Below are 25,484 nucleotides of genomic sequence, written 5' to 3'. Positions count from 1 at the left end.
CTTCTTTTTCTCTCAACAGGTGATTCCAGGAGTTTTTTTGTTTGTTTGTTTTAGAGAAAGGGCACCCCAAAGTGCCCTTTCTCACTGTTCCTCTTCCCCTCTGTTTTTCTTTTCCTTCATCTTTCTTTCTCCCTTTCCTATCCCCTAATCATGTCTGTCCCGTCTGTAACAACTGAAAAAAAAAAAATAATTTAAAAAAAAAGAGAGAGAGAATAGCAAAATCTTGATCAATATAAGCATTTGTCCAGAGGATTGTTTGAGTCTGTTGTCACTTGAAGCTAAAGTAGCATTTTTTTTTATGAATTATAGAACATTTTTTGAGACATTTTATTAAATTCAATCAGTTTATATTCCAAAATGTCTTTTTCCCAAAGTCTGTTTTTGTTTCATAATGGTGTATTTATTTCAGGTCATTTAACAACTGAATTTCTCATTGGCTGCTGCTTAAACAGCTGCTTAAAATTAAAGTGTCTCAAAATGTTTCTATTATTACAAAGGTGGTTCTACAAAGTATTGACTCAGGGGGCTGAATAATTACGCACACCCCACTTTGCAGTTATTTGTAAAAAATGTTTGGAATCATGTATGATTTTCGTTCCACTTCTCACGTGTACACCACTTTGTATTGGTCTTTCACGTGGAATTCCAATAAAATTGATTCATGTTTTTGGCTGTAATGTGACAAAATGTGGAAAAGTTCCAGGGGGCCGAATACTTTTGCAAGCCACTGTATAAGCGCTGCATTAAGTTGTCACATAGTCCAGTCAACTAATACGCTTCATCCTTAGCGAAACCAGACACATTAGGTCGAGATCCACTCACAGCTAGGCCAGTTACTCACACACAAATTGGCATCACCGACCCACAAATTTGATGCTCCAGTGCATTTTGGACATCTCTGCGAAGCAATCAAGGTACACACAACACGATGGAAAGGTGTCCGGTCCTCATCGGGACTTAAAATTAGGTAAATAAAACTTCAGATCAAGAATGACACATGACATATTACCCCATGTCATTATTTACTTAGTGCTTCTATAGAATATCAGAAAGTAAGTAACAGCCAGGTGCTGCTAATCAAATCAAACTGATTATCAGTAAGAGTGAGAAGCTCTATAAAAGCAAAGTCATTGCTTGTCTGGAGCATTCAGGGGTGCGTCAGAGATATCAGCAGTGATCTTACAGACACAACTATCGCTGCCTCTCTACCTCGAAAGAGTTATAAAGTAATTTCCAAACAATTTGACATCCAGATCTACAGCGACAACATTTAAGACCGCTGCCTGTCTTTCCAGAGGTGGATGTCCTGGGAAATTCCCAAGATCAGGCGATATGATGCTCAGAGAAACGACGAAAAACCATATACACTACAGGCCTTGGTTAATGTTTTAACAGTTAAACTTCATGACAGTACAGTTCAGTAAAAAGACTGAACAAGAATGTTTTGTTTGGAAGGATTTCCAGGAGAACGACTTTTCTCTGACATCATTCGTTTTGGTCATTTCATGGGACAGTATCAAAAACACTTAACAATAAACAGTCTTAAATGCCAAACAGGCACATTTGGTTTGAATTCCACCATACAGGATTTGAGAAGATCCAGGAAGCCTTTAAATTTCATAAAGGTTGTGTTCGAGAAACATAAGAGTAGTCAATTTTTGATAAGCGGGTTTGTTTTCTGACGTCTCATCAACAGAAAAAGAACTGGTCAGAGAATGTCACTGCTGCAACTGTGTCAAAGGCTCCAAAATAAAAGTTTAGATAAAAAAGATTTATTGACAAGCAAAACAGCATCTCTATATATTACATAAAGTCATCTTATGTACAAAATTAATTTGTATTGACTGAAAGCACGCAGTCCTCGTGCAGGAGCTGCATGTTCAGAGTCTTTGCAGTCATCCTTGTCAGCTCACGGTCACAGCACTTTTTTCTATGCTTCTGCACTTTGGAAACAGCAGATGTGGAGTCAAATCAGGCTTTGTTGTCTTTGCCTGCTTGGCTGGGGGGAGGATCCATCAGGTCCTTAAATCCTAGTTTCTCCAGAGGCTCCTTGGTCATCAGCTGACTGAAAACAAAAAATAAAACCAAGACGATTATACACGTTACCTTGGTTGATTCTCTAGGTAACATTTTCATTGGCTTTCTTACTGGTCCATTCGGCACTCCAGGTAGTCTTTGGACTGCAGTCGGCACATGGAGTTGTCATAGTTGTTCTCTCTGAGACATTTCATGAACTTTTCTTTGAAGGCTTTGCACTCTCCTGGAAAAACAAAAGGACAAAATCAGGACTTGTGCATTTGTATGGTCATCTGTAACCCCCAGTAATAAAACTGTTTCTTCCAATCCACACAACGCTAGTGCTCAGTTATAACAAGTACTTAAGGGGAACATTAAAGAATCAGGAGCCCACAGGTTGTCATCAACTTTCAGCCCCGATAAGGCGATGGCCAACAACATAATGCACATATATTTGATTTTTAATTGCCATTAAAAGCCTTTGAAAGTTATGACACGCTAATGAGGGTTCTTCTGTAGATCATACACGCAGAAAAAAAAATCATGTTAATAAAATCAGAATCAGTAAAGTTTGTATGAAACACAACATTTGTGCTACTGCCAAAACTTTTTGTCCATGACTGTGTATCATGATACTTTTCTAGCTTTTTAAGTGAAGGGCTGCTGCCAACATATTGCATGAAGGTTCTGTCCAGTTTATATAGAGCAGGACAGACATTTGTGTTTTCAAATGAAAGGAAAAAAATCAAACAGGTGAGGCGTTGTCCTACAAAGTTTCCTGTTGAGAGAGTTGTTTTACATGCACTCATGCGCATGAATGGTCATTTTGAGCTTTTATAATTTCTTTAAAGTGCAACCATGGTGCAACTTGCTAAGGAACATTTAACCAAATAGTGCAGGTGTACATATATGAGCCTGTGTTGATTAAAGAAAATAATTTCAAACTTATGCACCCAATTATAGTTTTGAAAACCATGAAAGATGTGTGGTGGTCAATCTTCATTTTCATTAGATGTCTCTTATTTTAATAAAGCAAACTGATCAGAAGTTTAATCTAGTTAAGAACATTTATAACTGGTATAAATATAACGCAGAGCAGCACATCATACATGTTTGTGAAAATGCTATTTTCATTACAGTCTGTCCTTCAGACCTTCTGTCCTAATAGCATTAGCATTGAGCATCGCTGTAAACGTCCATGTACCAATCCTGCTAAAAGGCAGCTGGCTTAGACAAAGGTCTATGAGTGCATTGCACTTATTTAAAACATTTCTAAATATTTATAGCATACACTGTCACAGTTATTATTAATTCTGTCGCTGTTGTGACTGCGGTGAGGGGAACGAGTGTTATTTAACGGGGCAGACAGGCTCAGCTGGAGCTTACCGAAATGGTCCAGAGGGAACGAGCCTTTGTCCGGAGGCCGAGGTTTAAAAGTCTTCGACCCGAAATTCATAGCGGTAGACATTTTCTGTCAGTTCACAGAGGGCCGTCTCAAAATGTTTTGACATAAACAGCCTCTGCGTTTGACCCTGCTGTCGCGCAAGTATGACGTTTTATTTTGAGGGCTCGGCAGACAGACATTAGTAATCGATTGACGCTATCGTAAACTGTCCGCCCTTTCGTGAAAGAATAGGAGCTGATATGAATTAAACCCATATATGGGTTTAATTTTGGTCCTAATAAATGTGTAACTTATTTTTTTCCGTGGCATTAACAACCAGTCTGCTAAAAATGACCATGTAATGCACAATAGCAAACTGATACAGGACTACAGGGGGAAAGCACAGTGATCAGAATTTCCCCTCATTATAAACAAATGACTTTGGATACTTTGCAAAATAAAGTTCTCATGAAAACTAAAAAAACAGTTTCATAATTCAAAATAACATAACGGACTAAAAAAGAAAATAATAATCATTTTATTTTTCCATTACTGCGCCTTTACACGTACACCATAAACTTCTCTGATTATTAACTGATAATGCTGCAGCTTTGTAAAACTCTGTAACTGTACACTGAATCTGATAGAACAATAAGGTGTTCATACTGTTCTCTTAGAAATTGAAAATCATAACTGCTGGTTGAATATTATTTAAAAATGATTTGATGCAACAACAAAAAAGATTGCCTCAGGCAGCTGACGACAGACGGTGATGAGGAACAGGAAGAGAAACTGTCATGGACGACCAAACCCCTGCATGGGATGACAGACAGAGGAACTGACTGACATTAGGAAATCCTACTGGTTAGAAGCCGACAGCACAGAGGCTCTGATGATGGCAGCACAAACACAGGCCCCAAGTGCCAGATCCATAGAAGTAAGCGTTTACCACAACCAACAGCACCCAAGCTGCAGACTGTGCAAGGCTGCCCCGGAGAAGCCATGTGTTGGATATATCCAACACATGGATATATCCAACACATGGCAGGCAACAGGATGTAAGATGCAAGCTGGGACTGTGTGTAAGAACATCTGTGCTGCATATACCCTAAAAGTCCCCAAGTTCTGCTGGGAGACACCAACAAAGGTGGTTAAGAGAAACAGGCCAAATGTGCTGTGGTGGCTGAAAAGGTGCATAAAATCAGAGTTGTGTTAAATGTGGCAATCGCAGCAGACAGCAACATCAGGAGCAGGAGAAAATAGGAAATTACCAGCGGCTGAAGGAACATCTGGAACAGATGTGGAAGTCCAAAGCGATCCCAGTGGTAATCAGGGGTCTCCATCCAGGAGAGTGCAGCCCTGGAAACAACCTGCAACCTGCCCTCAGATGGGAGATATATGTTAATATGTATTTATTAATAGTAGGCACACTTTATTCACCTCTCCGATGCTGCGTGTGCATTCAGAGCACTTTCATGTTATCAGTTTCATTTAAATGACATTTTTGCACGAGCGCAGGATCCGACACCACTGGATTCTTTAAACGTGCAGCTTCACCTAGCTCACCGCTGGATGTCTCACTTTTCTAAGATATAAGGCTGAAGGGAAAGCAGGCAGACAGACAGGAGGGGAGGAGGCGGCGATGGTAACGTGTGGGCTTGATTATTATGCAGCCAAAGAGCCTGGGTAATAGAGCTATCAGTGAGAGGCAGAGAGAGCTCTCGGCGCGGATCGCTCAGTTTCCTTTTCTCTCTCTCTGCTCTCTTATCCTCGGGCACAGCTCGGATCGGAGGTGGCAGGTGACCAGTCTGTCTGTCTGTCTGTCTGCTGGACCCCAGCGGCGGATGTTCTTGGGCACCTTCTTCCCACCGCGGTGAGGCTGGACGGATAAACTCACCATGGCGCTGGAAGCGGGGGGAAACAAGCTGCAGCTGCAGGACGTGCTGGCGAGACCGGGCAACGACAAGTGCGCGGACTGCGGCAATCCAGGTAAGGCAAACCTTCCCCCCTCCACCCCGTCCACCAGCCCCGTTACTGAAAACCCGGCGCCCGGTGGAGCCAGCGCATCCAGCTGCCGGTGCGCGTGTGCGTTTCGAGCCGCTGTGCACCAGCAGGGGGTACATGAGCCAACTGGCACTTCAGAACCGCACAAGTCTGAGCGAGTCTGATGACAAAGGCCCGCAGATACCCGAGGACAAAGTAGACCAAAGTAGGCCTGACAGTGGACTCTGGACTTATAAGTCTGAGCCATAAACCCATTAAACTGTGTGAAGACATGCCAACTCTGCTCCTCACTCCGTGTGTGTGTGTGTGTGTGTGTGTGTGTGGGGGGGGGGGGGGGTTGTGTTAATACAGTCAACACTGTCAGCAACCTCCATAAAGCTCAGTTATTACTTGTGTGTGAGTGGTTTTGCTCTACATGTTCCTGACTGTGTGTCCACCCTATTCCTGTGCAGCTATTTATGTTCATTTTTCACTGTCTTCATCTCTCCACCCCCCCACCCAGATCCTCTCTTCATCATCCTTTCAGTACACCCCTCCTTCCTCGTTGCTCAAATGGCAGTAAACCAGTGAGTGGCCAGTCGAGGCTCCAGTACGGGCCGAACGCCCAGTGCTTGGAGCCGAGCCTGCCCGGGACGCCTGTTCCTTGGCCCCGGTTACGGCTCCTCTGAGGACTGGCTGTAGCAGAGCAGCATTTTTATTTTTTTATTTTATTTATTTATTTGAGCCAGAGGCACTTTTGCAAAACGAGATAGCTTTGTCTGAGGGGTAGACACTTCAAGAGGGATTTCATTGTGATTGTAGCAAGGTGGAGAGGTTGTTATTTTTTGTGGTTGATGCAGCTTTTAATTAGCAGAAGCATTTTTCTTTTATTTTCCTTTTTTTTTTATCAGCAACCTACATAACGACAGTTCAGCCTTTGGTCAGTTTATAACAGCTTTTACACAATGGTTAAAGTGAGATTTGGCAGGGCGGGGGGAACACTGAGATCCGGTGTAGTGGTGCAGCAGGGAACAACGACTCACCTTAAAATAACTCAGAGATTGATTTGTACTGTGAGCTCCAGTGGGCTTGTGTCTTAGCGGACAGCTTGAGTCCAAAACCATGACTACTTAATATTATCTCTATGTGTTCATGGATACCTCAGACTGCCCTCCACCAGGCTAGTATCAATCAATCAATCAATTCTTATCTGCTTATCCAATTCAGGGTTGCAGAGGGGCTGGAGTCTATCCTAGCGACCATAGGGCGAGAGGCAGGGTACACCCAGGTTGCCAGCCTGACACAGGGCTAACACAGAGAGACAGACAATACATTCACACTCACATTCACACATCTCGATAATTTAGAATCACCAATTAACCCAACCTTGAGTCCAAACCCATGACTGCTTGATATAGTATAAGTTTGCACATGGATACCTCAACCAACCCTCCACCAGCCCAAATAAAGTCAATTAAAATTAGCCACAGTGTTGCAGAGCCACATCCACAAGAAGAGGTTTTGGTACATATCCGCTGAAAGCTAACAAAGTGTGAAATTATCACTTGAAATTAAGTTTATGGTAGTTAGCAAGGCATCACTGTTATTTTCGTTATACTTTTCATCAATGACCCTAGTTTTTTAACCTTAATTAGAGTTATAAAAATTGATTAGTATGAACAATAGGCTCAGTAGATATTTTACTAAGTAGTTTACAAATGAGTCCCATTGGTGTCCTGGGTTGGGTGGAAAATTGTGTATATCTGTGGCTTTCAGAAGATGCATCCTAACTGACCCCTGTGAGACCCCAGCCATACGAGAATGCTATTAAAACATATGGGATGGTTGTTCAGTACCCAAATTGCTACAAAATCATCTTTCTTTGGCATTTATTCAATAGTAGCAGAAGAGAGTAGAATACTGATGGGCAGTAGTCATTAGCTTCATTGTTAATTAGTAAATGTTAGCATACTTGAGGAAAGAAAGTACTTTGTAAGTGTTACTTATGCTGGAAACCAATTCTCCAAGCTGAAATTAAAATGAAACCTGATCTGTTATATATCTAAAAGGCATCCTTGTCAAGTATGCTGTCTTCTTTAAGATGATGAACATGGTAAAGGTTATAGACGGTTAGCATTAGCATTGTTTCTGTGAGCGTGTGGCTGTGTTAGCATAAGCATTTATTTGCAAACCTGTACAGACTCACAGGCCAGCTAGCATGACTACAGGCTGTTTGGGGAAAGCTGGCACAATGATTTACACTGATCAAGCGTTATTTGTCTCTTGGGATGTCGTTTTTGATGATTTGTTCACTGTTCTGCAACAGTTCACTATGCCTCAGGGAAAGATTGGCATTGAATGTTCCCGAGCTAAAACTGTTAAGCAGTTTTCCCTGGCAAGTACACCACTTTCACCTTTGCAATGATTGCACAATAGAATCTCGCCTCTGAAGAGCAGTTGAGACAGATGTTCTGTTCTGTGTGGCAGTGCCAATTGTATCCGGGATGTAATACAACAGTTTAGGGAAAGGAGCTGGAAAATCTGATCCGCCAAGTCGTGTACACTCGTTTTCCTCAAGAGGTGATGAAATTTCCTTCAGCATGGCACACTGAACCCAAATGCTAGTAAAAGTGGGCTGCAGCATACTATAGTTTAGTTGAATCCAACTGCTTAGTTTCCTAATTACTGTGCTTCTTTCATAAAATTTCACAAGAGTACAAGCAGCACAGATGAAACCCCCACCAGTACCACTTCCCCTGTTGGCAGGAACCAGGAATCCCCAGGCTAATAATTCACATCTCATCAAGATATGAATTTTTGATGCTGGTTTTGGTGGTTTAATTGTGAGATGGTTTCAATATAGTGAAAAACAGACAAATCCGCTCAATAGACAAAAGAGAAAGGAAAAAAGCATCATTGTGGCTGTTAAGTAGAATATAACAGATACCGTACAAAGAGGTAAGTACAAAATGGGAAATAGTTTTTTCATATTTAGTGAAGCAAACATTTGATTTTCCTTAAAGGAGTGCCATCTATCCATTTGTTCTGCTTATCCAGTTCTGGCTTGTGGGAGAACTGGATCCCAGGTATCGAAGGGCGAGAGGTGGGGTACACCCTGCACTCCTATATCCAATCTAAAACCTGGAAAGAATCCACATAAGCATGGTGAGAACAAGCTAGTTCGTTCAGGCCACAGGCTGATTTCGATCCCAGAACCTTCTCCCTGTACTCAGAATTTTATTATTAATCTTACACATCAGTCACTGACTACGAAACAGAGCAACACTGCACACTTCCCAGGTAGAAACTTGTCATCGACAAGGTGGATATGCCCTAAAGCAGCGGTCCCCAACCCTCGGGCCGTAGACCAGTACCAGTCTGTGAGTCATTTGGTACCAGGCCGCGAGAGTTGATGCTCGGGTGTGCAATTTATGGTTTTCTGGGTTTTCTATTTTTTATCATTTTTATTGTTAACTCAGTTTCCCTGGGTCTTTTCCCATGTGTTATGAATATTTTTTTTTTATTTTGTTGTATTTATCTGGAACAACTTAAAGGCCGGTCCGTGAAAATATTGTCGGACAGAAACCGGTCCATGATGCAAAAAAGGTTGGGGACCGCTGCCCTAAAGGATGCTCTACTTTATCCCCCTCTTTTGCTTTAATAGGGCTACAGTTTACAAAATGAACAACATGTTGTGTTCAGTGAGAAATGAAACTAGCGATTGAGGCCATATACTCATCAGGAGACTGTTTGGTCATTTCATAGATTGAGGGAGCATAAGGGTCATTTTTCACAGGCCTATATAAAAAATGCACTTATTTTATCTCCCAGGAGATGCTGGCAGCATGTCCCTACCTCTCAATTAATCTTGTATAATGGCCATTCCCAGATGTTGCAGTTCACACAGTTCTTCTCCTAGTTGACTTAGTGGGAGCACAGACATTTAAATTTGTTTGAAATCTGATTGCATTAACCATAGTGGTGCATTTGTTTAAGAATCTGTATGCAAATGGTTTCTAAATTTAAGACCAGACCAGAAACCAAGACAAGCGACTGTTAAGTGGGTGTGAGGGCTTTCAGCTAGTTCACAAGTAAACATTTACACTCTGAAAAGGTCTTCTCCAGAAATATATTGCTTTCTGCAATGACTCACACGATAATTCAAATGGGATTAGGAAATAAGAAAAGCATACATTGTGCTAGACAAAATTGTTTTGGAGTCTAGTCCACTCACCGTCATGTGGTTGTCTGGCTCTCGCCTGCTCTCGATTTCACACCTACAGCCAATTTAGAATCACAAATTAACCTAACAAGCAGATCTTTGGTCTGTGGGAGGAAACCCGTGCAGAAGCACTCCAAACAGAAAGATCTTTCTTGGTGAAGAATCAAATATGTCAGAAAAAAGACAGTTTCTAGCTTTACTTTGCTATAAAGGTGACAGGTTAGCCTGCTTTTCCTGAAAGATGAGGCCCTCCATTGTCCCTGCTATGCTACATCGCATGAAATCCTTCTATTGTTCGTGAATTTGCAGACTTACAAAGTAAAACACATCGCAGCATCAGCAGTGACCTGCCTGTCCTTCCTCACCCGTGTCTTATCGTCCCATCTCAGATACAACATTCATTAAGCAGGCAGAAAGCTTGCTGGAATTGGTCTGAAAACACACATTGCTTGTGGATGTTTTTTGTAATGCTTAGTCATTCTTACTTTGCCCTTCCTTACCTTTGCGTTTCTTCCCCTATCTTCACTCTGCTGGTGCGCTTTGATGAGACCGCTGAGAGGCTGAGCTGGGCGCCTGTACTGCGGGGTTTCTCTGTAGCTCAGCAGCACTGTGGTTCTGCCCTCTGCTGAGGACACACAAATGATTTTTTGCCTCCAGAGAGAAGCCTCAGCAATCCTTTTAGGTGTGCAGAAGGTGTTTATAGAACAGCAAATCAGCAGGTCCAAGATGAGATATAAGGAGGTTTAGGTTCCTTTTGCAGTTCCACTCATTGCTTTTTGGGTTTTTTTTAGGTTTGAAATAAAAATATTGGAGAATATTTTTTTAATGACTTATGGGAGCTTAGCATTGTGTTAAAAGCTTGTAAGTGCGTTGAGCGTGTAGCCATACATCTTAAAGCGGCCGGCCTGGGTTCAAGTCCGACCCACAAAATAATCAGAAATAAATAATAAATAATCAGAATACAAGTTGACACTCATCTAAGTCGCATTTGCTATTGCAAACAGACTCGCTGTAGACGAGTTGCGTTCAGCATAGACAAACATTGATTGATCGTAACGTGTTGGCCATCTGTCTAAGTTTATAAATCAAACGGCAACTATTTGCATATCTTTGCCAGTCTGAGAATGATTGCTGTAAGTTCCTCCCATCAGGCAACATGTGTCTTGTGATTGAAAGTGGTTGCCCTTAATTTTAAGGTGTTTTGAGCATTTTTTTATGATCTGACATTGGACGAAATCCTGAACAAATGTTTTTACGTCATCCTTTGCAGTCTGCTTTCTCGAGAGCAGCAGGAGGTTCTCCACAGCTAATGCAATCTCGCTACATGAAATTGTTTGATTTCAGCAAGGGTTGTCATTCGGTTAGAGCATGCAGTAGGCTGGATGCATGAAGGGCACTTGCTTCAGGGTAATTCTCAGTTACCTGCTCTATTCACAGTTCGCTCAATAATACATTCTAACTTAGCTGTAAGCAGCAGGCAGGTTAAAGACTGTTGCATCTCCATTCCAGCTCAACATTTGTGTTCTTGCTTACAGTTCTGCTGGGTAATACTGACAAAAAACTTGAGAGAATATTTACAAAGTTCTCTTAACCATCTGTGCCAAGTATGGCCTGGAAGCCCCGAGGTCAAAATGGAAGACGCCCCCTAGGGTGGTCAAGAATAACTGAGCTAAGATCTTGTGGGACTTCCAGATAAAGTGGTGGTGGCTAACCAACCATAGTGGTCGTAGACAAACAGAAGAAGACAGCCGTAGTGATAGACGTAGTGATACCGAATGATGGCAACATCAGGAAGAAGGAACATGAGAAGCTGGAGGAGTACTAAGGGCTGGGAGAAAAGCTTGAGAAGATGTGGAGGGTGAAGGTAACAGTGGTCCCAGTGGTAATCGGAGCACTCGGTGCAGTGACCTCCAAGCTAGGCGACTGGCTCTGGCAGATCCCAGGAACTACATTGGAGATTTTTGTCTAGAAGAGCGCAGTCCTAGGAACAGCTAAGATTCTGCGCAGGACCCTCAAGCTCCCAGGCCTCTGGTAGAGGACCCGAGCTTAATGGATAAAGACCGCCCACAGGGTCAAGAGGGGAATTTTTAGATATATAAAATTATATAATGCTTGACTTGTATATACAAGTCAAGCATTTGTTTAGCAACATGAAGCTCACTTTAAATATAGAATATAAACTTCTTAAATGTGGAATCAGGCACTAATGATAAAATGTATCAGTATCTTTAGATCTTTCTGTTCTTCTTAGACTATGGACCTTTTGCCTTGCTGTAGGCTCGATTTAGTAAAGTTACAGTCTTTTACTGTCATCCAGCAGGCAACCGACTGAAATAATACAGCATTCTAATAAATAAGGCAGCACAAAGCCTTGATACATAATAAGAAGCAGTTTAAAATCAATACAAAAATAAATGAGTAGATTGTTCTGGATTCTTCTTGAAATGAAATACACCTTTTTGAAATACACATAAATACACATAAAATATCAAATTGGTCTTTCTGGTGTTTAACATTAAGGTGTTATTGATTAGATCACCAAAGGAGAACATACTGAAAATGAACAAAACAGTGGATGGTATATGAAATCAAACAGAGCATTTGATTCAAGGAAGTTGAGGTCAACCCACACTGTTAATTTTCCAAGACTCTAGTGACCTCATAACAACAAGCCCACGTAACACACACAAACACATATACACAACTGCTTAGTGTATTTTTTTCAGATGTTTCATTGTCAAGGATTTCACCAAGTCTCCTTTTTAGGGAGTTTCAGGGAGACAGAACGCTAATTCCTCTTTATTAAAACTACACACCAGCCTTTAGGGATTCAGTACAAAAAAATTCCTTGAAGTATTTTATGTTCTAGAAAGCTGTTTGACCCAATGATTATGAGGTAACTGTAGAAATATTGTATTAACATGACAAAGTAACCTTTCAGGAAGGTGTGCTTGTATGAATTAGCCAACAAAGCTGAGCAGGATTGTTCTGAAACAATATTTATTATTTATTTATTAGCTATACATTTAAGTATTCTACTAAATATAGGGGTTGACACAGTGACATCATCATTATCAAAATACTGAGCCACATTACACTTAAACCCATGCCACTTTTACGCTATGATTTTGTATACTTGGGCCAATGAGCCTAAAATCACTTTTAATTCTAAGACAAAGCGGTGTGGCCTAGTACTTTTATCTTTATACATTATACCTTAGTAAGGTTATAACTAAAAGCTACATAGTTTGTTTGGTCCTTCCATAAAAATGTCTACTGTATGGGCATCAACCTTCACCCCTTGGTTTTGGATTGCTGTGGGGACAGGAGGCAATGTTTGAAGGCGTCCAGTATAGCTGTGAGATACCCCAAGAGTTCTTTTTCTGTGCACCAATCATTACTGTTGATAGCTGGTAGAAGATAAATTGCCCTCAGTTTTAGAACCAGTGGCATTAAGATTGCATTTCAGCAAATGCATTTCCTCCTTTGTTTGTACTCGTGTACTCAGAATGTGTGTGTGTGTGTGTGTGTGTGTGTGGGGGGGGGGGGGGGGGGGGGGGATTTATCAAGCATGTCCAAGTGACCTTAAAATGAAAGGAACACAGTGCAGTGATACTTGCTTCTAGAAGAGACTTTAGCATTGGATAAGATCTATTAGTAAAAAAATGCCCTCAAGTTAAGAACATGAAAAGCAAAGAAAAGCAATGAGCTAGTAATCCATCAATAACAAAGATGGAGTAATTTTTTTGAAACAATTACTTTAAACAAACCCGTGTTTTGGACTTGAGAACTAGCCCTCTATTTAAGTGAACCAGGCTACACACAGTGACCACACTAGCCCACAGTGGATCAAGGAAATTATGATACTTACCCAACAGTCATAGCCTTAAAATCTATCCCCATGGCAGCAGATAAGAAAGACAAATCAATGATTTGGGAAGAGCAAATTTAGTGGATTCAATGGGCAATATTTGTATTTGCAGAGACATTTCATCTGGGACGTCTGTCTTTTTAAAATGAAGAACCACTGAGAGAAATGAAAGCATGTTGTGGTATCTGTTTTTTGTTTTTTTTTACCAACACACTGGGTCATAACCTCAGCTGACCCTACTTTCTAGCTATTAATCTCCAACACAATGCCACCTCTGACAGGCATGTGTATGAGACATACTACACAAATGACTCTGCTGCAGATGCATGAAAGTGCTTGCAGACGCTCACAGTCACAGGCCGCCACTGTAAGAATATAAATGCCCCTCACCCATTCATTCATCCTCTGTCCAAAGCTCCAGTGTCTCCCTAAGAGGTGAGCCCAATAAGATCTCCTGCAAAGCTTTTTTTCTCCTCTCTCTGAACAGTTGCTCAGAGATGCAACACAGTACTGCTGCATTTAAAGAAAAAAACATGTCTCAAACAGCATATGCACTGTAAGGAAAAAAAAGTCACACTACATCAGGAATTTTCCACCTCCTGCTCACTACGACTGTGCATCTGTTGTTCACAGCTATCCTGTTGAGAAACATCACTCATGTACATGTAGAGGAAAAAGCCCTCTGCGTATGTGCATGTGTGGTAGTGTGTGTGTGTGGTTTTGTGTGTGTGTTGTTAGTCAGTCATGCGGCCACAGCAATCTCCCTGAGTGCCGCCTGTTTCTTTGTAAGGCCTGACTCAGACAGAGATGACCTCACCACCGAATGGCAGGTTGTATGTTTTCGTGTCAGCAGGGGTTGGTTTGGTGTGAGTGTGTTTGTGTGGGTGCCTGTGAGTTTTTATATTGTTGTTGCGAAGACCTAAAAAGGAAGAGGTTTGATTCCCTTACATTAAAGCGCTGCTGCTCGAAGCTTCATCGCACTCCAGAATGATTAAAGGATGACTTGACGTTTATAAACGCGTCACCTGCTTGTCATGGGTTAAAAGAGATGAAATGGAGGAAGATTATCGCAGATGACAGCTAACGCTCTCGGGGGAACTCACATCCATCCCTCTGTTTGCTTCTTCCACTCCTCCAAACCCTCATCTCTGTTCTCCACTTCCATCCAGATCTCTAAATCTCTAAACCTTTCCGCTTCAGCCTTGAAACGACAGAAATGCAGAAATGGTGTTGGGTTTTGGTTTTTTTTTTGCCTTCTTCAACCTTTCGTTCCCCTGCCTCTCATATGATTCCCTTGAGTATTACACACTGCTGTCACTGTGTGTGCATGTGTGTGTGTCTGTGGTGCGCCACGGTGAGGGCCTCTTTAAGAAATAGCAGCTGCACAGAGAGTGAGATACAGAGAGAAAGACTTTTCAATGTTGCTCAGTAAGGGCACCCTCAGTACTTTCAGTCGCTTGTAGCTGTGCACATGCAGGTTAGGATGTGCATGTTCTGTAGCACAGTATACACACACATGCATATGCATCAATTAGCAACATCATTATCCATACTGGCACACTAACATTAGCCAATATAATCACATTTAAACTTATAAAATATATTTTGTTTTCGTTAATGCTGTATACTGAAAGCACAGACTGTATATAAAAGATGGAAATAACTGGCTCTGACTAAAAAAAAATGTTCATGGACTTGTTACTCACATGTTTGTCTCAATAAGCTCACCCTGCTTGACTGCTTACTTACAATACAATAACTTTACAGTAACTGGCTTGATGGAAGAGGAGGTCGAATAGGTTGCAACTTAAGCAGCAAATAGAAAAATGCTGCAAGAGCACACAAATCACAACAGAAAAAGAAAAAATAATGGCACAGACCAAGTGACAGAAACCAAAACATATAAAGGATTTCCCTCAGACACACTTGAGTCAGACACTTGTGTCAGGCCCATCCATCCATTCACATATCCTTGTTTTCAGGGTCGCAGGGGGCACTGGAGCCTATCCCAGCTGTCATAGGGTGAGAGGCAGGGTACACCCTGGGCAGGTTGACAGTCTGTCACTGGGCTAACACACAGAGACAGAAAACCATTCACATCTATGGGCAATTTAGATTGATCAACTAACCTATCCCCACTAATTGCATGTCTTTGGACTGCAGGAGGAAGCCGGAGTACCCGGAGAGAACATGCAAACTCCACACAGAAATGGTGATGGTGGAATTGAACTCAGGACCTTCTTGCTGTGCAGCAACAGTGCTAACCACCATGCCACCGTGCTGCCGATGGGTGTGCCCGTTTAAATTAAACATGTTTTTCTTTTCGTAAATGATGCTTCCTTTACTTCCCATCCCTTAGCTTGTAATGGAGACCAGGGGTTCCATTACCTGGTTGGTATTGTTAGAGATTAATTGTTGGATTGGGAATTTAAATTGGTATAATAAAGAAAAACACATTAGTTCTTATGAATTTTTTATTAGGTTATTTGACATACGATTAGAATTGACAGCTTGTAACGGTGAAGAGACAGTGGGACTGGCCATCTTACCTGTGTCAAAGAAGAACCAAAGTTAGAGCTGCTTACAGTTAATCATTTGTCGATAACCTAAATCTATGTGAAATGTGAACTTATAAAGGTACTCACCTGTCCTGGTTGCTTCTTGCAGGATGTGGAGCAAAAGATTGAAAGCGGCTCAATGACCTGTTTAAGAGCTCTTGGAGCAGACCAGTGTGCCAGGTTAGGGAGTAGGGATAAAGAGGGTTTTAATTTATATAGTAATGGGTGAAGCTTATGTTATTGGTTTGTTTATAGTACGTGTTGGAAATATGCATATGTTGTGATGTGCTTTAATGTAATTGTATGTTTGTTTGTGTGGAGGGTTATGTTTTCATTTTGATTAGTTAACCCCCATACTTGGACTTTTCCGGATGCTCACCTGAAAAGGTAGAGTATAAAAGGAAGCCATTTTGTTTAGTTGTAGGTTAGTGTTTGTGCTGTTATCATACTCCTTCTTTAATAAAGTGCCAATCCATGGCTGTATTTTACTCTAGTCTCGCGTCATATTATTGGACAGAACCTATGACCGCCGGCCAAACTGACATAGCTATTCTCCCTTAGTTATTTTCAGCCCAAAAGTTGAGATATTTGAGTATTCAGTGGAAAAAACAAACAAACACCAAATGCATACTGCCATGTCTACAGCTAAAAATACCAAACTTTCAGCTGAGGAACTGGAACAAGAAAGACGATCACTTCCAAGTAACTAACTGTGGCTGCCAGGATTGCTTGTCATTTAGTCTTACTAGTCAGCTAACTTGAATTGTGATTCTTTGCATTTGCTACCCACCAATCAGCCCATCTGTGGTATTCACATGTGTGATCCTCTTTGTTTCTCTTTCTCATATTCTGACATTCAGTTTCTCACTTTGCTCTGTCTTCCTCTTTCCGTCGCACATCACGCCTCTTGACTTTGAACACTTCATCAGCATGGGCAGAATCAGCCTGTGTGTGATACAGTGACTCACATGCACCCTGGCTGACCACCCACAGATGCTGCTGCTGCTGTTGTTGTGCTGCGTTGCAGAGAGTGGTTTTTCTTCAGTTTTGCACATTCTCCCAGAGTCTTTATGTGTGTGCATTTGTGTGTCTGATGCAACTAGCTTGGTAACTAAGGTCTGATCAGATCTCAGGTGGTCTGCTTCCTGTTAGTAGGCTAAATAGGATTTCCCCAAAATCATATTTTGCGGCCCTGCTCTCCTTTATGAGCAGGAGCACACTCAGCCACAGTCTGATGTAATATTCGCTTCATTTACTTTGCCTCTGTAACCTCTTAACAGCGCTGGCATCAGCACCTTCAGTATTTATAGTCTGAACCTTGAGCTGCTGTTCTTTTTGTTAAAGCATCTTCATAACAAGACTTTTGCACACCTCCCTTTTTGTTTGTCCTGTATCTTTCTCTCTGTATCGCGCTCCTGTCCTGCTTTCACAAATTTCATTTCCTCCTTTACACTCTCTCTCTCTCTCTCGCTCTCTTTTACCTTCATCATTTCTCTAATTCCCCCCCACCGGCTCTCCCTCCTTCCCTTTCTCTGTCTCTCCTGCAGAACCAGACTGGGCGTCGCTGACTTTGGGTGTGTTTGTTTGCCAGGCCTGCTCACTCCTTCACCGGAGCATCCCACACATCAGCCGGGTCAAGTCTGTCCAGGACACATGGGATGCCAGTGAGGTGGAGGTAGGGTGGGAATGTCAAAAATCTCCACATACCTTTAACCTCAGTCCACTTGCTGACATTTGATGACATTTGACATTTGAACAATAAAATGAATGTGAGACAAGGCTTCCACAGCATTGAATTCCTACACTCCTACATTTTGTGTAGAGAGAAAGAGATGGAGGACTAACGCTGCTGTTTTGCTAGCATACTGCTCGCACTACGCCTCCACAGCGTCAGATGGTTTGGGGTCACAGGCAAGCGACAACTACGATTTTCTCAAGAGAATACAGGAGGAGGTGTAGTCTGATCAGGTGTAACACACGGTGTTTATCAGGACAGCATCAAATATTTTTTCTAAAATATGGCAATAAAACCAACATTGCGATGCTATTAAATTACTGTGATGATAATGTCGTGAACAGAGCTTTAATTTAACATCAAATTCAATCCACCTCCTCTGTTGTGCAGGAGGCACAGGGTCTTGCACAGGTGCACAAACTGTTTGCATACTGAAGCAACATTAACATCCGGCTCTATATGTTAATTTCAGTGGAATTCAATTCACTTTTATTTATATAGCACCAAATCACAACAACAGTTGCCACAAGGTGCTTTATACTGTAGGAGTCTCTAATAGTACAGAGAAAATAGAAAGAAAACCCCAACAATCAGACAACAACCTATGATGAAGCACTTGGCGAGAGTGAGAAGGAAAAACTCCCTTTTAACAGGAATAAACCAGGCTCAGGTAGGGGTGTAGAGCCAGAGATTAATAGTAACTATTGATTAATTGCAGAGTGGTGTACAAACATAGAGTCAAAAGAGGTGAGTGAAGAAGAAACACTCAGTGCATCATGGGAAGCCTCTTAGCAGTATAGACATATTGCAGTATAACTAAGGGACGGTCAGTGTCTCTAAAAGTAGAGAAGGTGTCTGTTTCCCAAATACAAACTGGGGGGTGGGGGGCGTCTGAAAGCTGAAGGCTCTGCCTCCCATCCTGCTTTTAAATACCCTAGGAACCACAAGTAAGCCCGCAGTCTGAGTCTGATTTGTCAGTTGGACATGGAGAAAGGTATCAGCTAAGCCATCAGCTGATGTGGGCAGATCACCTGATATTCAGGGATTGCTAAACAACTAGCCTGTCCTCTGTCTGAAGGTAGCTAAATCTGCCAGCAACTTTGGAACTAGAGACTACAGATTTAAACATTAATTGATTTTTATTTATTTTACAAACCTGTTGGAAAAAGCCATCCAGTGTCAATTCAAAAGAGAATGCAAAGGAAATCATTGTATTATTATTAATATAGTTTGTGAACTAATTATTTTAAAAATCAATTTTACAATCTCTTTGGTTAGACATAAATGGACAAACTTTTAGATGTGGATTGTTATGAAATTAGCTAAAGCTGATGTAAAATATTTTTGAGTCTTCTGCAACAGTAGAATAGTATACAAATGAAACACTATAATGTATCATACGTACGAGTATTAGTTGTGAGAAAGTTGCTTTTAAAACCTATGAAAGCAACAACTGCAAACAATGGTCAAGTTGTAAAGTGAGCCACTTAGTTTAGTCGACTAGCTAACGAGGTGGCAGTATGTTTTTTTTTTCATCACCATTATTCAAGGCAGCTACAGCTGAAATATTGCATAAACATAAGCTTTCATGCAATCTAAATGGATGCCTTATATTATTATTCATCTTTGTACAGTTGTCAAGAAAGTGGAAAATAGCCATAGAAACCAAAATTGTTTTTGTAGCAGGCTGTGCTTTTAATATCTGTGGGGTCATTTTAGAACTAATGACCATTTGGGGAACTTTAGACTTTCACACATGTGGCTTGGCTTCATGTTTTAGCACCGGAGATGGTTGTTTTTAGCAACTTGTAGCATCATAACTAAAGTGGTGGTGTTAACAGTTGTAGCAAACAGTCCATTTTGTTAGGATTGTCTTTTGAGTCGCTCTTGCACTTGTTTTAGTAAAATGGCTCCTAGTTTTACATTTTGTGTGTTTTGAAATGTGTCATTCCTAAACTCACACATACCTTGAAGTCCACTAGTTAACACCATGACAATTGCAAAAGCAATGGAAAAAAGACTACTCGCCAAATGGTTGTGAATGTTTGCTGGAGGCTAATGGCAGTTGCTGGGAGAATGATTGCTAAAGCCCCTGTCACGTGGCCTAGAGACCAATCAGTGACCCCCCCCAAGCCACATGTCACTTGGCAACAATGTGTACTCCTCAACCACTTAGCAAAACCCCCTTGTGTTTGCTTTGGTCGCTAGCTTATTGCTAAATCGACCATTTGCTTTCAAATTAAAAGTTGTGCCTTTTGAAACATATTGGCCACTGCTGAGGTACAACTTTTACTTTGACAACAAACTTTCATTTCCAATTTGTATCACACTTTTCAAGTCGTATTATTGCTCGGCTAATAGGAACTATTAGTGCTGGGATTCTGCTAGCAACCAAAGAATTCACTAGGATATCATTGGCAACTGATTTCAGCTGGCAGGAGCCAGCAACCTCCAGAAACCACTGCCAACCAGTGGGGGAATACATGATGTATCACTGGAGGTGATACAACCAGTGACTGTGTCACTTCCGCATGACATCACATGAGGAACCTGAATAGAAATCTATGGGAAAGCAGCTTTCTGTCTCGACTTCTGTAAAAACTTTCTTTATGAATTTATGGGGTCAGTCACTTTGGGGTCATACTGTGTTTCAAAAAGGGATATTATCCATAGTATGTTAGTTAGCAACATGGAAAGGCAAGTCATTACTCAGTGAGCAAGCAGTTTCACAATCAGAATTGCTCTCCTTTGTTACATCCAGTTTTTTAAAACAAGATGGCGGCTGTGCAAACGTTAATCTTGCTGCTTCAAAACAGGACTTTACAAATCCATGAATGGTGTCACAGTAGTCCACTTTTTATGCTGCATATGGGTAACTTCAAGCCAAACAGTCTATCAACTCAGAGAAGTTAATAAACTATCAATGTTTTATATCAGCTGAGTTTAAATGTTTATATTCTGTTATGAGTCGATTGAAATAACTGCCAGAATTCTTAATTCTTCACGAATATGTGCAAATCCCAATATAAGCGTGCATATTGGATATGTGACTGTACCAAATACATTCAGACAAAAACAAAAACCATGGTAACTGAAGCTTAAGCATCACTATTGTTTCTATGGAAACAACCCAGTCAATGGACATGTGATATGGACTTAGTAATGTGACAGAATTAAAAAAAATGAGGAGGAGCGATGTCATTTAAAGGAAAAGTGGTGGGTTTTTGAAACCCAGTACATCTCTGTCTGTTGACACATTCATTATATTTCTAGATTAGCCATACTGTTTTTCTTTAGCATAGAACAAAAGGCTGCATGATCAGAGTCAGAGTCTCATGTGGCTTGATACAGCCAGTATTGATCTTCCAATAATACTTAGATTTGCTGTGATGCCTGTGCCCTGATATGTGAATTCTAACCAGCTCCATAATTCTGACCTTCAGCCTAACTCTGACTTCCCAGTGGAAGGAGAATATCTCACCATATGGATCAATAAGCATTATTAGTAAAATAATAGTTTACTCTTATCCCTTGTGTGCCTTGCGATCATGTCCCGGTGAGAATACATCTTCAAAGCATCCTAGTACCTCCCCTGCAAATGTGTAAACACAGAATGCATATTTGGACTTCTGTACTCTGCTGGGGATAAATAAAGTTGTCCGTGAATGAAACAGTGTTGGCGCTCAGAGACTGCCAGTCTGTGACAAAAAGGGACTCAGGGGGCGGTGATGTGAGTCACCAGGAAAGTTGAAGATGTGGGAGGACAGTAATTGGGATGTTATGGGGATTCAACTTAAGGGGTGAGCAGTGGGGGTGTTAGCAAGGAAAATGGAAGAAGAATATACAGGAAGGACAGAGCATTTGGATAAAACCAGAACAAAAGCACATTTATTGGCGGATGGGGGATGCATTTGATTGAGGTATGGGAATACACGAGGGCTTTGTGACGTGCGTTTGGGTTAATATAATTGGGAGTGTTTTAGGATGATTTTGAGATCACTGTTGAGACCTCTGGAGCTCTGTTTTGGTCCCATACCAATAAAATGTCAGTAATCGGAGGAGCCACAGCAGTATTCACTTTATTAACTGAACATGGCTTATATTGGGATCAGTAGAAATGCGTCTGTGGTTGTGTTCAGCTAGGTGCTACAAATCACAAGGATATTACTTCATTTTGTTTTGGAATTATAATACCACGTTAGGCTCTATTTACACCACGTACTAATGTTTAATCTGTATCTGGACACATTATCTTACCCTTGCTTTTAATGGCGCAACGGAGCAGGCTCATAAATATAACACAAGACACCACATAATACACCAGAATCTCATTTTTAATTAAAGGCTGGTCATACACCGACAGGGCAAGCAATCCAGGTGAAGACCAGGAAAAAGAAAAAGTGCAGAAAAAAGTCCCGCAGGGTAACAATGAGGATATGAACAAGAAGCACAAGGAATACAACTCCAGGAAGAGAATATGAGGAATATAACTAGGAAACTGTCTAGAAAGCTTAACTTCCAAGACAATCTGGCATGTTACAGAGAGACAAAGAAGTATATATAGTAAAAGAGTATGTAACTGGTGAAAACTGCTGTGAAAAATGAACAAAGTAACTAGATACATACATCACTAAAAATGAGAAAATAAAATGGGAAGTGGCACAACAGAAACCCAAAACCATGACTCAAATATTGCATCTAAATGCAAATAAGTGAGGGGGCAGGCAAGCAGGATCAAGGGAAGCAGTCCTCCTTTGTTGGCTTTTGTCATTACTGGTACTAACTGGGGTCTCATAAGTTACCAGGATGAAGTCGAGCTGGAGCTTTCACCTTGCTTTGTGTGGCTGATTCAATCTCAGTTACACTTTGTGCATTATGCATGTTCTTTTTTTTTTTTTATCCTTGCCCAGACTACACTGCACACTGCTGCATATTTATCAGTACATAAATTGAATCAGCTTTGCTATTTAGATGGATATGTATGTGCTTAAGCAGTTGGATATATAATAAATTAGATTGTAGATAACGAGAAGTCATTCAGTCTCACGTGCTATTGCAGTGTAAACCATGCTATCATGAAGATCGGGTTTAGCAGTAACTGAAGGTCATGCTCTGCAGAAGCTTGAGACAGTTGTGAGTGTTTGGTTTTTTTTTCAGCCGTCTGGTGGAGTTAAAAATTCACATGAAGGAGAGGCACACAGTGAATGGATGTGGTACAGAGGTGATTATACCAAATGACAGGAACAGCTGATTCAACATTGATTGATTTCATGTTCATTCAAGGTGCCAAATTCATCATTCGTCACATGAGATGAATTTTATTGGCTTTCTTTAGAAATCTGCTTCTATTTGACGTTCACAATAAAATGCCACAGTGCTGCATCATTCCCCAAAGTCCCTTAAAGGATAAGAAGAAGCGTACTGAGGGATTGTGCCAGCTGGATTGAGCTAAGGGATTATCCTAGGATGAAATGTACGACGGAGGGAACAAGGGCAGGAGGAAGATGTGTCCCAATGCAGTGTGGCCATTTCCACCCTTAATCCCATAAGAAAGCCAGGGTCTTATTGTCAAGTGAACAAGTTCTAACATACTTAAGGTTTTCTGTGCTATAGCCCACTGTGTTTAATCTAATTTAAAGTCAAATGTGAATTTTTTCTTCCTGTTATTATTGTTAATGATAGTAATAGTATTAAAACCAATATTACTGGTATTGCTATTACTGTTACTATAAATATAATAAACTTAATGCAGGTATGTCCCCAAGTAAAGCATAGCAAAATTATGGTTCATTAAAAACTGGGTAGATAAAATGTATCTGGTTTTCCATTTATCCTTGATATCTGAAATGCTGTATTAAATATTGAGCTGCGGACAGTGTTTTGATGACTAGGTTTTTCTTTCTGTTTTCCTTTCAGTTAATGGCTGCAATGGGAAACAGTGCAGCCAAGGCCAAATATGAGCAGAAGGTTCCGGCTTTCTACTATAGACCAACACACACTGACTGCAAGTAAGTACACCTTTCAAATTAATCTCAAAACACAAACACTAGAAAACACAGCCTTGTGTGTATAAGATTTTATACACACAAGCAGTTTAGCTGCGCAAGCAGTTTATGTTTAATGTTAAATTAGCTTATTCTTTTTTTGTTAGCTAGCGGGTGACTGTGCTAGGACTGAGTGAGCTGATGTTAGGCCCTTTCCTGTCAAAGGAACTTGTTTTTTCTGTGTGTCAGGACAGCAGGAACCACTATTTAGGACATTTCTTAGGGCTGTTTTGGTTTGTAGAAAAAAGTATATGTTCTGGGCTAAGTGGAGGCACAGGATACAGCCCTAAAAACTACTAGACAAGGTTGATTAGCTAAACCCAGAGAAGACAACAGAAACAACTGCCATTTCTGTCCTCTTGATAACTACCAGTCTTATCTCCGTTGTCATTTAGTTAGCCTACGTGGCAAAACCAAACCCATCTTGTTTCCCTCCATGCTTCCTGGAGTGTAAAGTCCGCTTTTGTACATTTTCAAAGTTGAATACAGAGTAATGTGTATTGAAAAGGTTGGGATTGTTGGGAAATCTACTTAATTATTATATTAGCTTTGCAAGTATTACATTCTTTCTTAAAGGCCTAATGAAGGTAGAGTGAACTAGTGCTTTCTATACTTAAAGAAATCACAATGGCTGCTCTGAAAAAAGCAGAAACAACAGCAACAAGTTTTAAGAACATTCATAACAGCAACTTGGGTTTAGGGCAATTAATTCATTATGACTATACTTATGTGATTGTGTTCATTTGTGTTGCAAAGTTTTCTGATAGTAGCTGGTATGTGCATGTAATACACACAGAGCTAAATGTGCTGCTATACCTATTAGCTAGGCGCTAACATTAGCCACCGTTTGGTGCTGGACAGCTAATTGCAGTGTACTTTTATAGCATTTGAGCTAAAAAGAAGCTGCATGTTTGTTCAGGAAACAGCTGTAGATTGTGTATCATGTGTTATATCACGTGTTAATCACAGTGATCAGGAAGCATCACGTTCTCTTATTTTTTGTGTGTATGAAAGACCATGAAAAGCAGTGTGGTTTTGTTTGTATTATTATTTTTACTGTAAATCTGCAGGGGTTTTATTCAGCATTTTTGAATATTCTGGAGGCTGTTATGTAGTACACACTGCACCAGCATGTGCTTTGAATCAGCCTCAAATAGTACTTGAGGTAGCAAGGCTTTCATTTCTTGGCATTTTAGGAGTGTTGTTCCATTTGTCTCCCTGTCTTCCAGTAAATTTAATGAAAAGAGACAACCAAAGAGAATCCAAAAGACTGACAGAAAGCCTAGAACTAGAAGTGAGAGAAATACCCTTCTCAGTATCAGCTGTCTGTTTGCGCTCTCATGTTCTGCTCCCCTGAGAATCACAGGGTTTAGTGTTTAAGACCCAGTGTCATCATTGGGTGTCGTTTGAAGAAAAATTTGCCAAGAATGTTTACCTCTATATGTTGATAGAATGGTTAATGTATTTCCTCTGTGCAGAAAGAGAGATGGCGTGAGCCGTTTAGAGCATGCTGGGGAGAGGCAGAGAAGGAAACAGGATGAGAGAGATTGTTGGCATGGCGATGAGCTGCCTTTTTGTTTGTTTTTTAGCAGTGAGGAGGAAGAAGGTTCAAAAATGAGATTGCCACCTTTACATTAGGCTTTGGTACAAGGCTGTGATCAGGTTGCTTTG

At 40.9% G+C, this 25,484-nt stretch overlaps 2 protein-coding genes across 6 annotated transcripts in view; one reads left to right on the top strand and one right to left on the bottom strand.

Moving 5' to 3' along the window:
• Positions 1–25,484, top strand: part of LOC134632821 (arf-GAP with dual PH domain-containing protein 1) — a 45,923-nt gene that overhangs the window by 2,174 nt on the left and 18,265 nt on the right. Inside the window, exons 2-4 of one of the 5 annotated variants that reach the window (XM_063481636.1) lie at positions 5,181–5,389; positions 17,582–17,709; positions 23,686–23,777. In XM_063481636.1, coding sequence (XP_063337706.1) covers positions 5,299–5,389; positions 17,582–17,709; positions 23,686–23,777 — 311 coding nt within the window. In that variant the 5' untranslated portion in view covers positions 5,181–5,298. Of the gene's footprint in view, positions 1–4,837; positions 5,390–16,894; positions 17,710–23,685; positions 23,778–25,484 lie in introns of those variants that run through there. The other 4 variants (XM_063481635.1, XM_063481638.1, XM_063481637.1 and 1 more) reach the window with 4 other exon arrangements.
• LOC134632823 (cytochrome c oxidase assembly protein COX19) lies at positions 1,757–3,577 on the bottom strand. Its single transcript, XM_063481640.1, has 3 exons — positions 3,403–3,577; positions 2,149–2,260; positions 1,757–2,065 (listed from the first exon to the last, which is right to left on the bottom strand). The coding sequence occupies exons 1-3, from the start codon at positions 3,482–3,484 to the stop codon at positions 1,972–1,974; spliced, it is 288 nt and encodes a 95-aa protein (XP_063337710.1). The 5' UTR covers positions 3,485–3,577; the 3' UTR covers positions 1,757–1,971.

Source organism: Pelmatolapia mariae, linkage group LG8, assembly GCF_036321145.2.
Source record: "Pelmatolapia mariae isolate MD_Pm_ZW linkage group LG8, Pm_UMD_F_2, whole genome shotgun sequence".
Taxonomy (NCBI): domain Eukaryota; kingdom Metazoa; phylum Chordata; class Actinopteri; order Cichliformes; family Cichlidae; genus Pelmatolapia; species Pelmatolapia mariae.
This window is presented reverse-complemented; position numbering and strand designations above follow the sequence as displayed.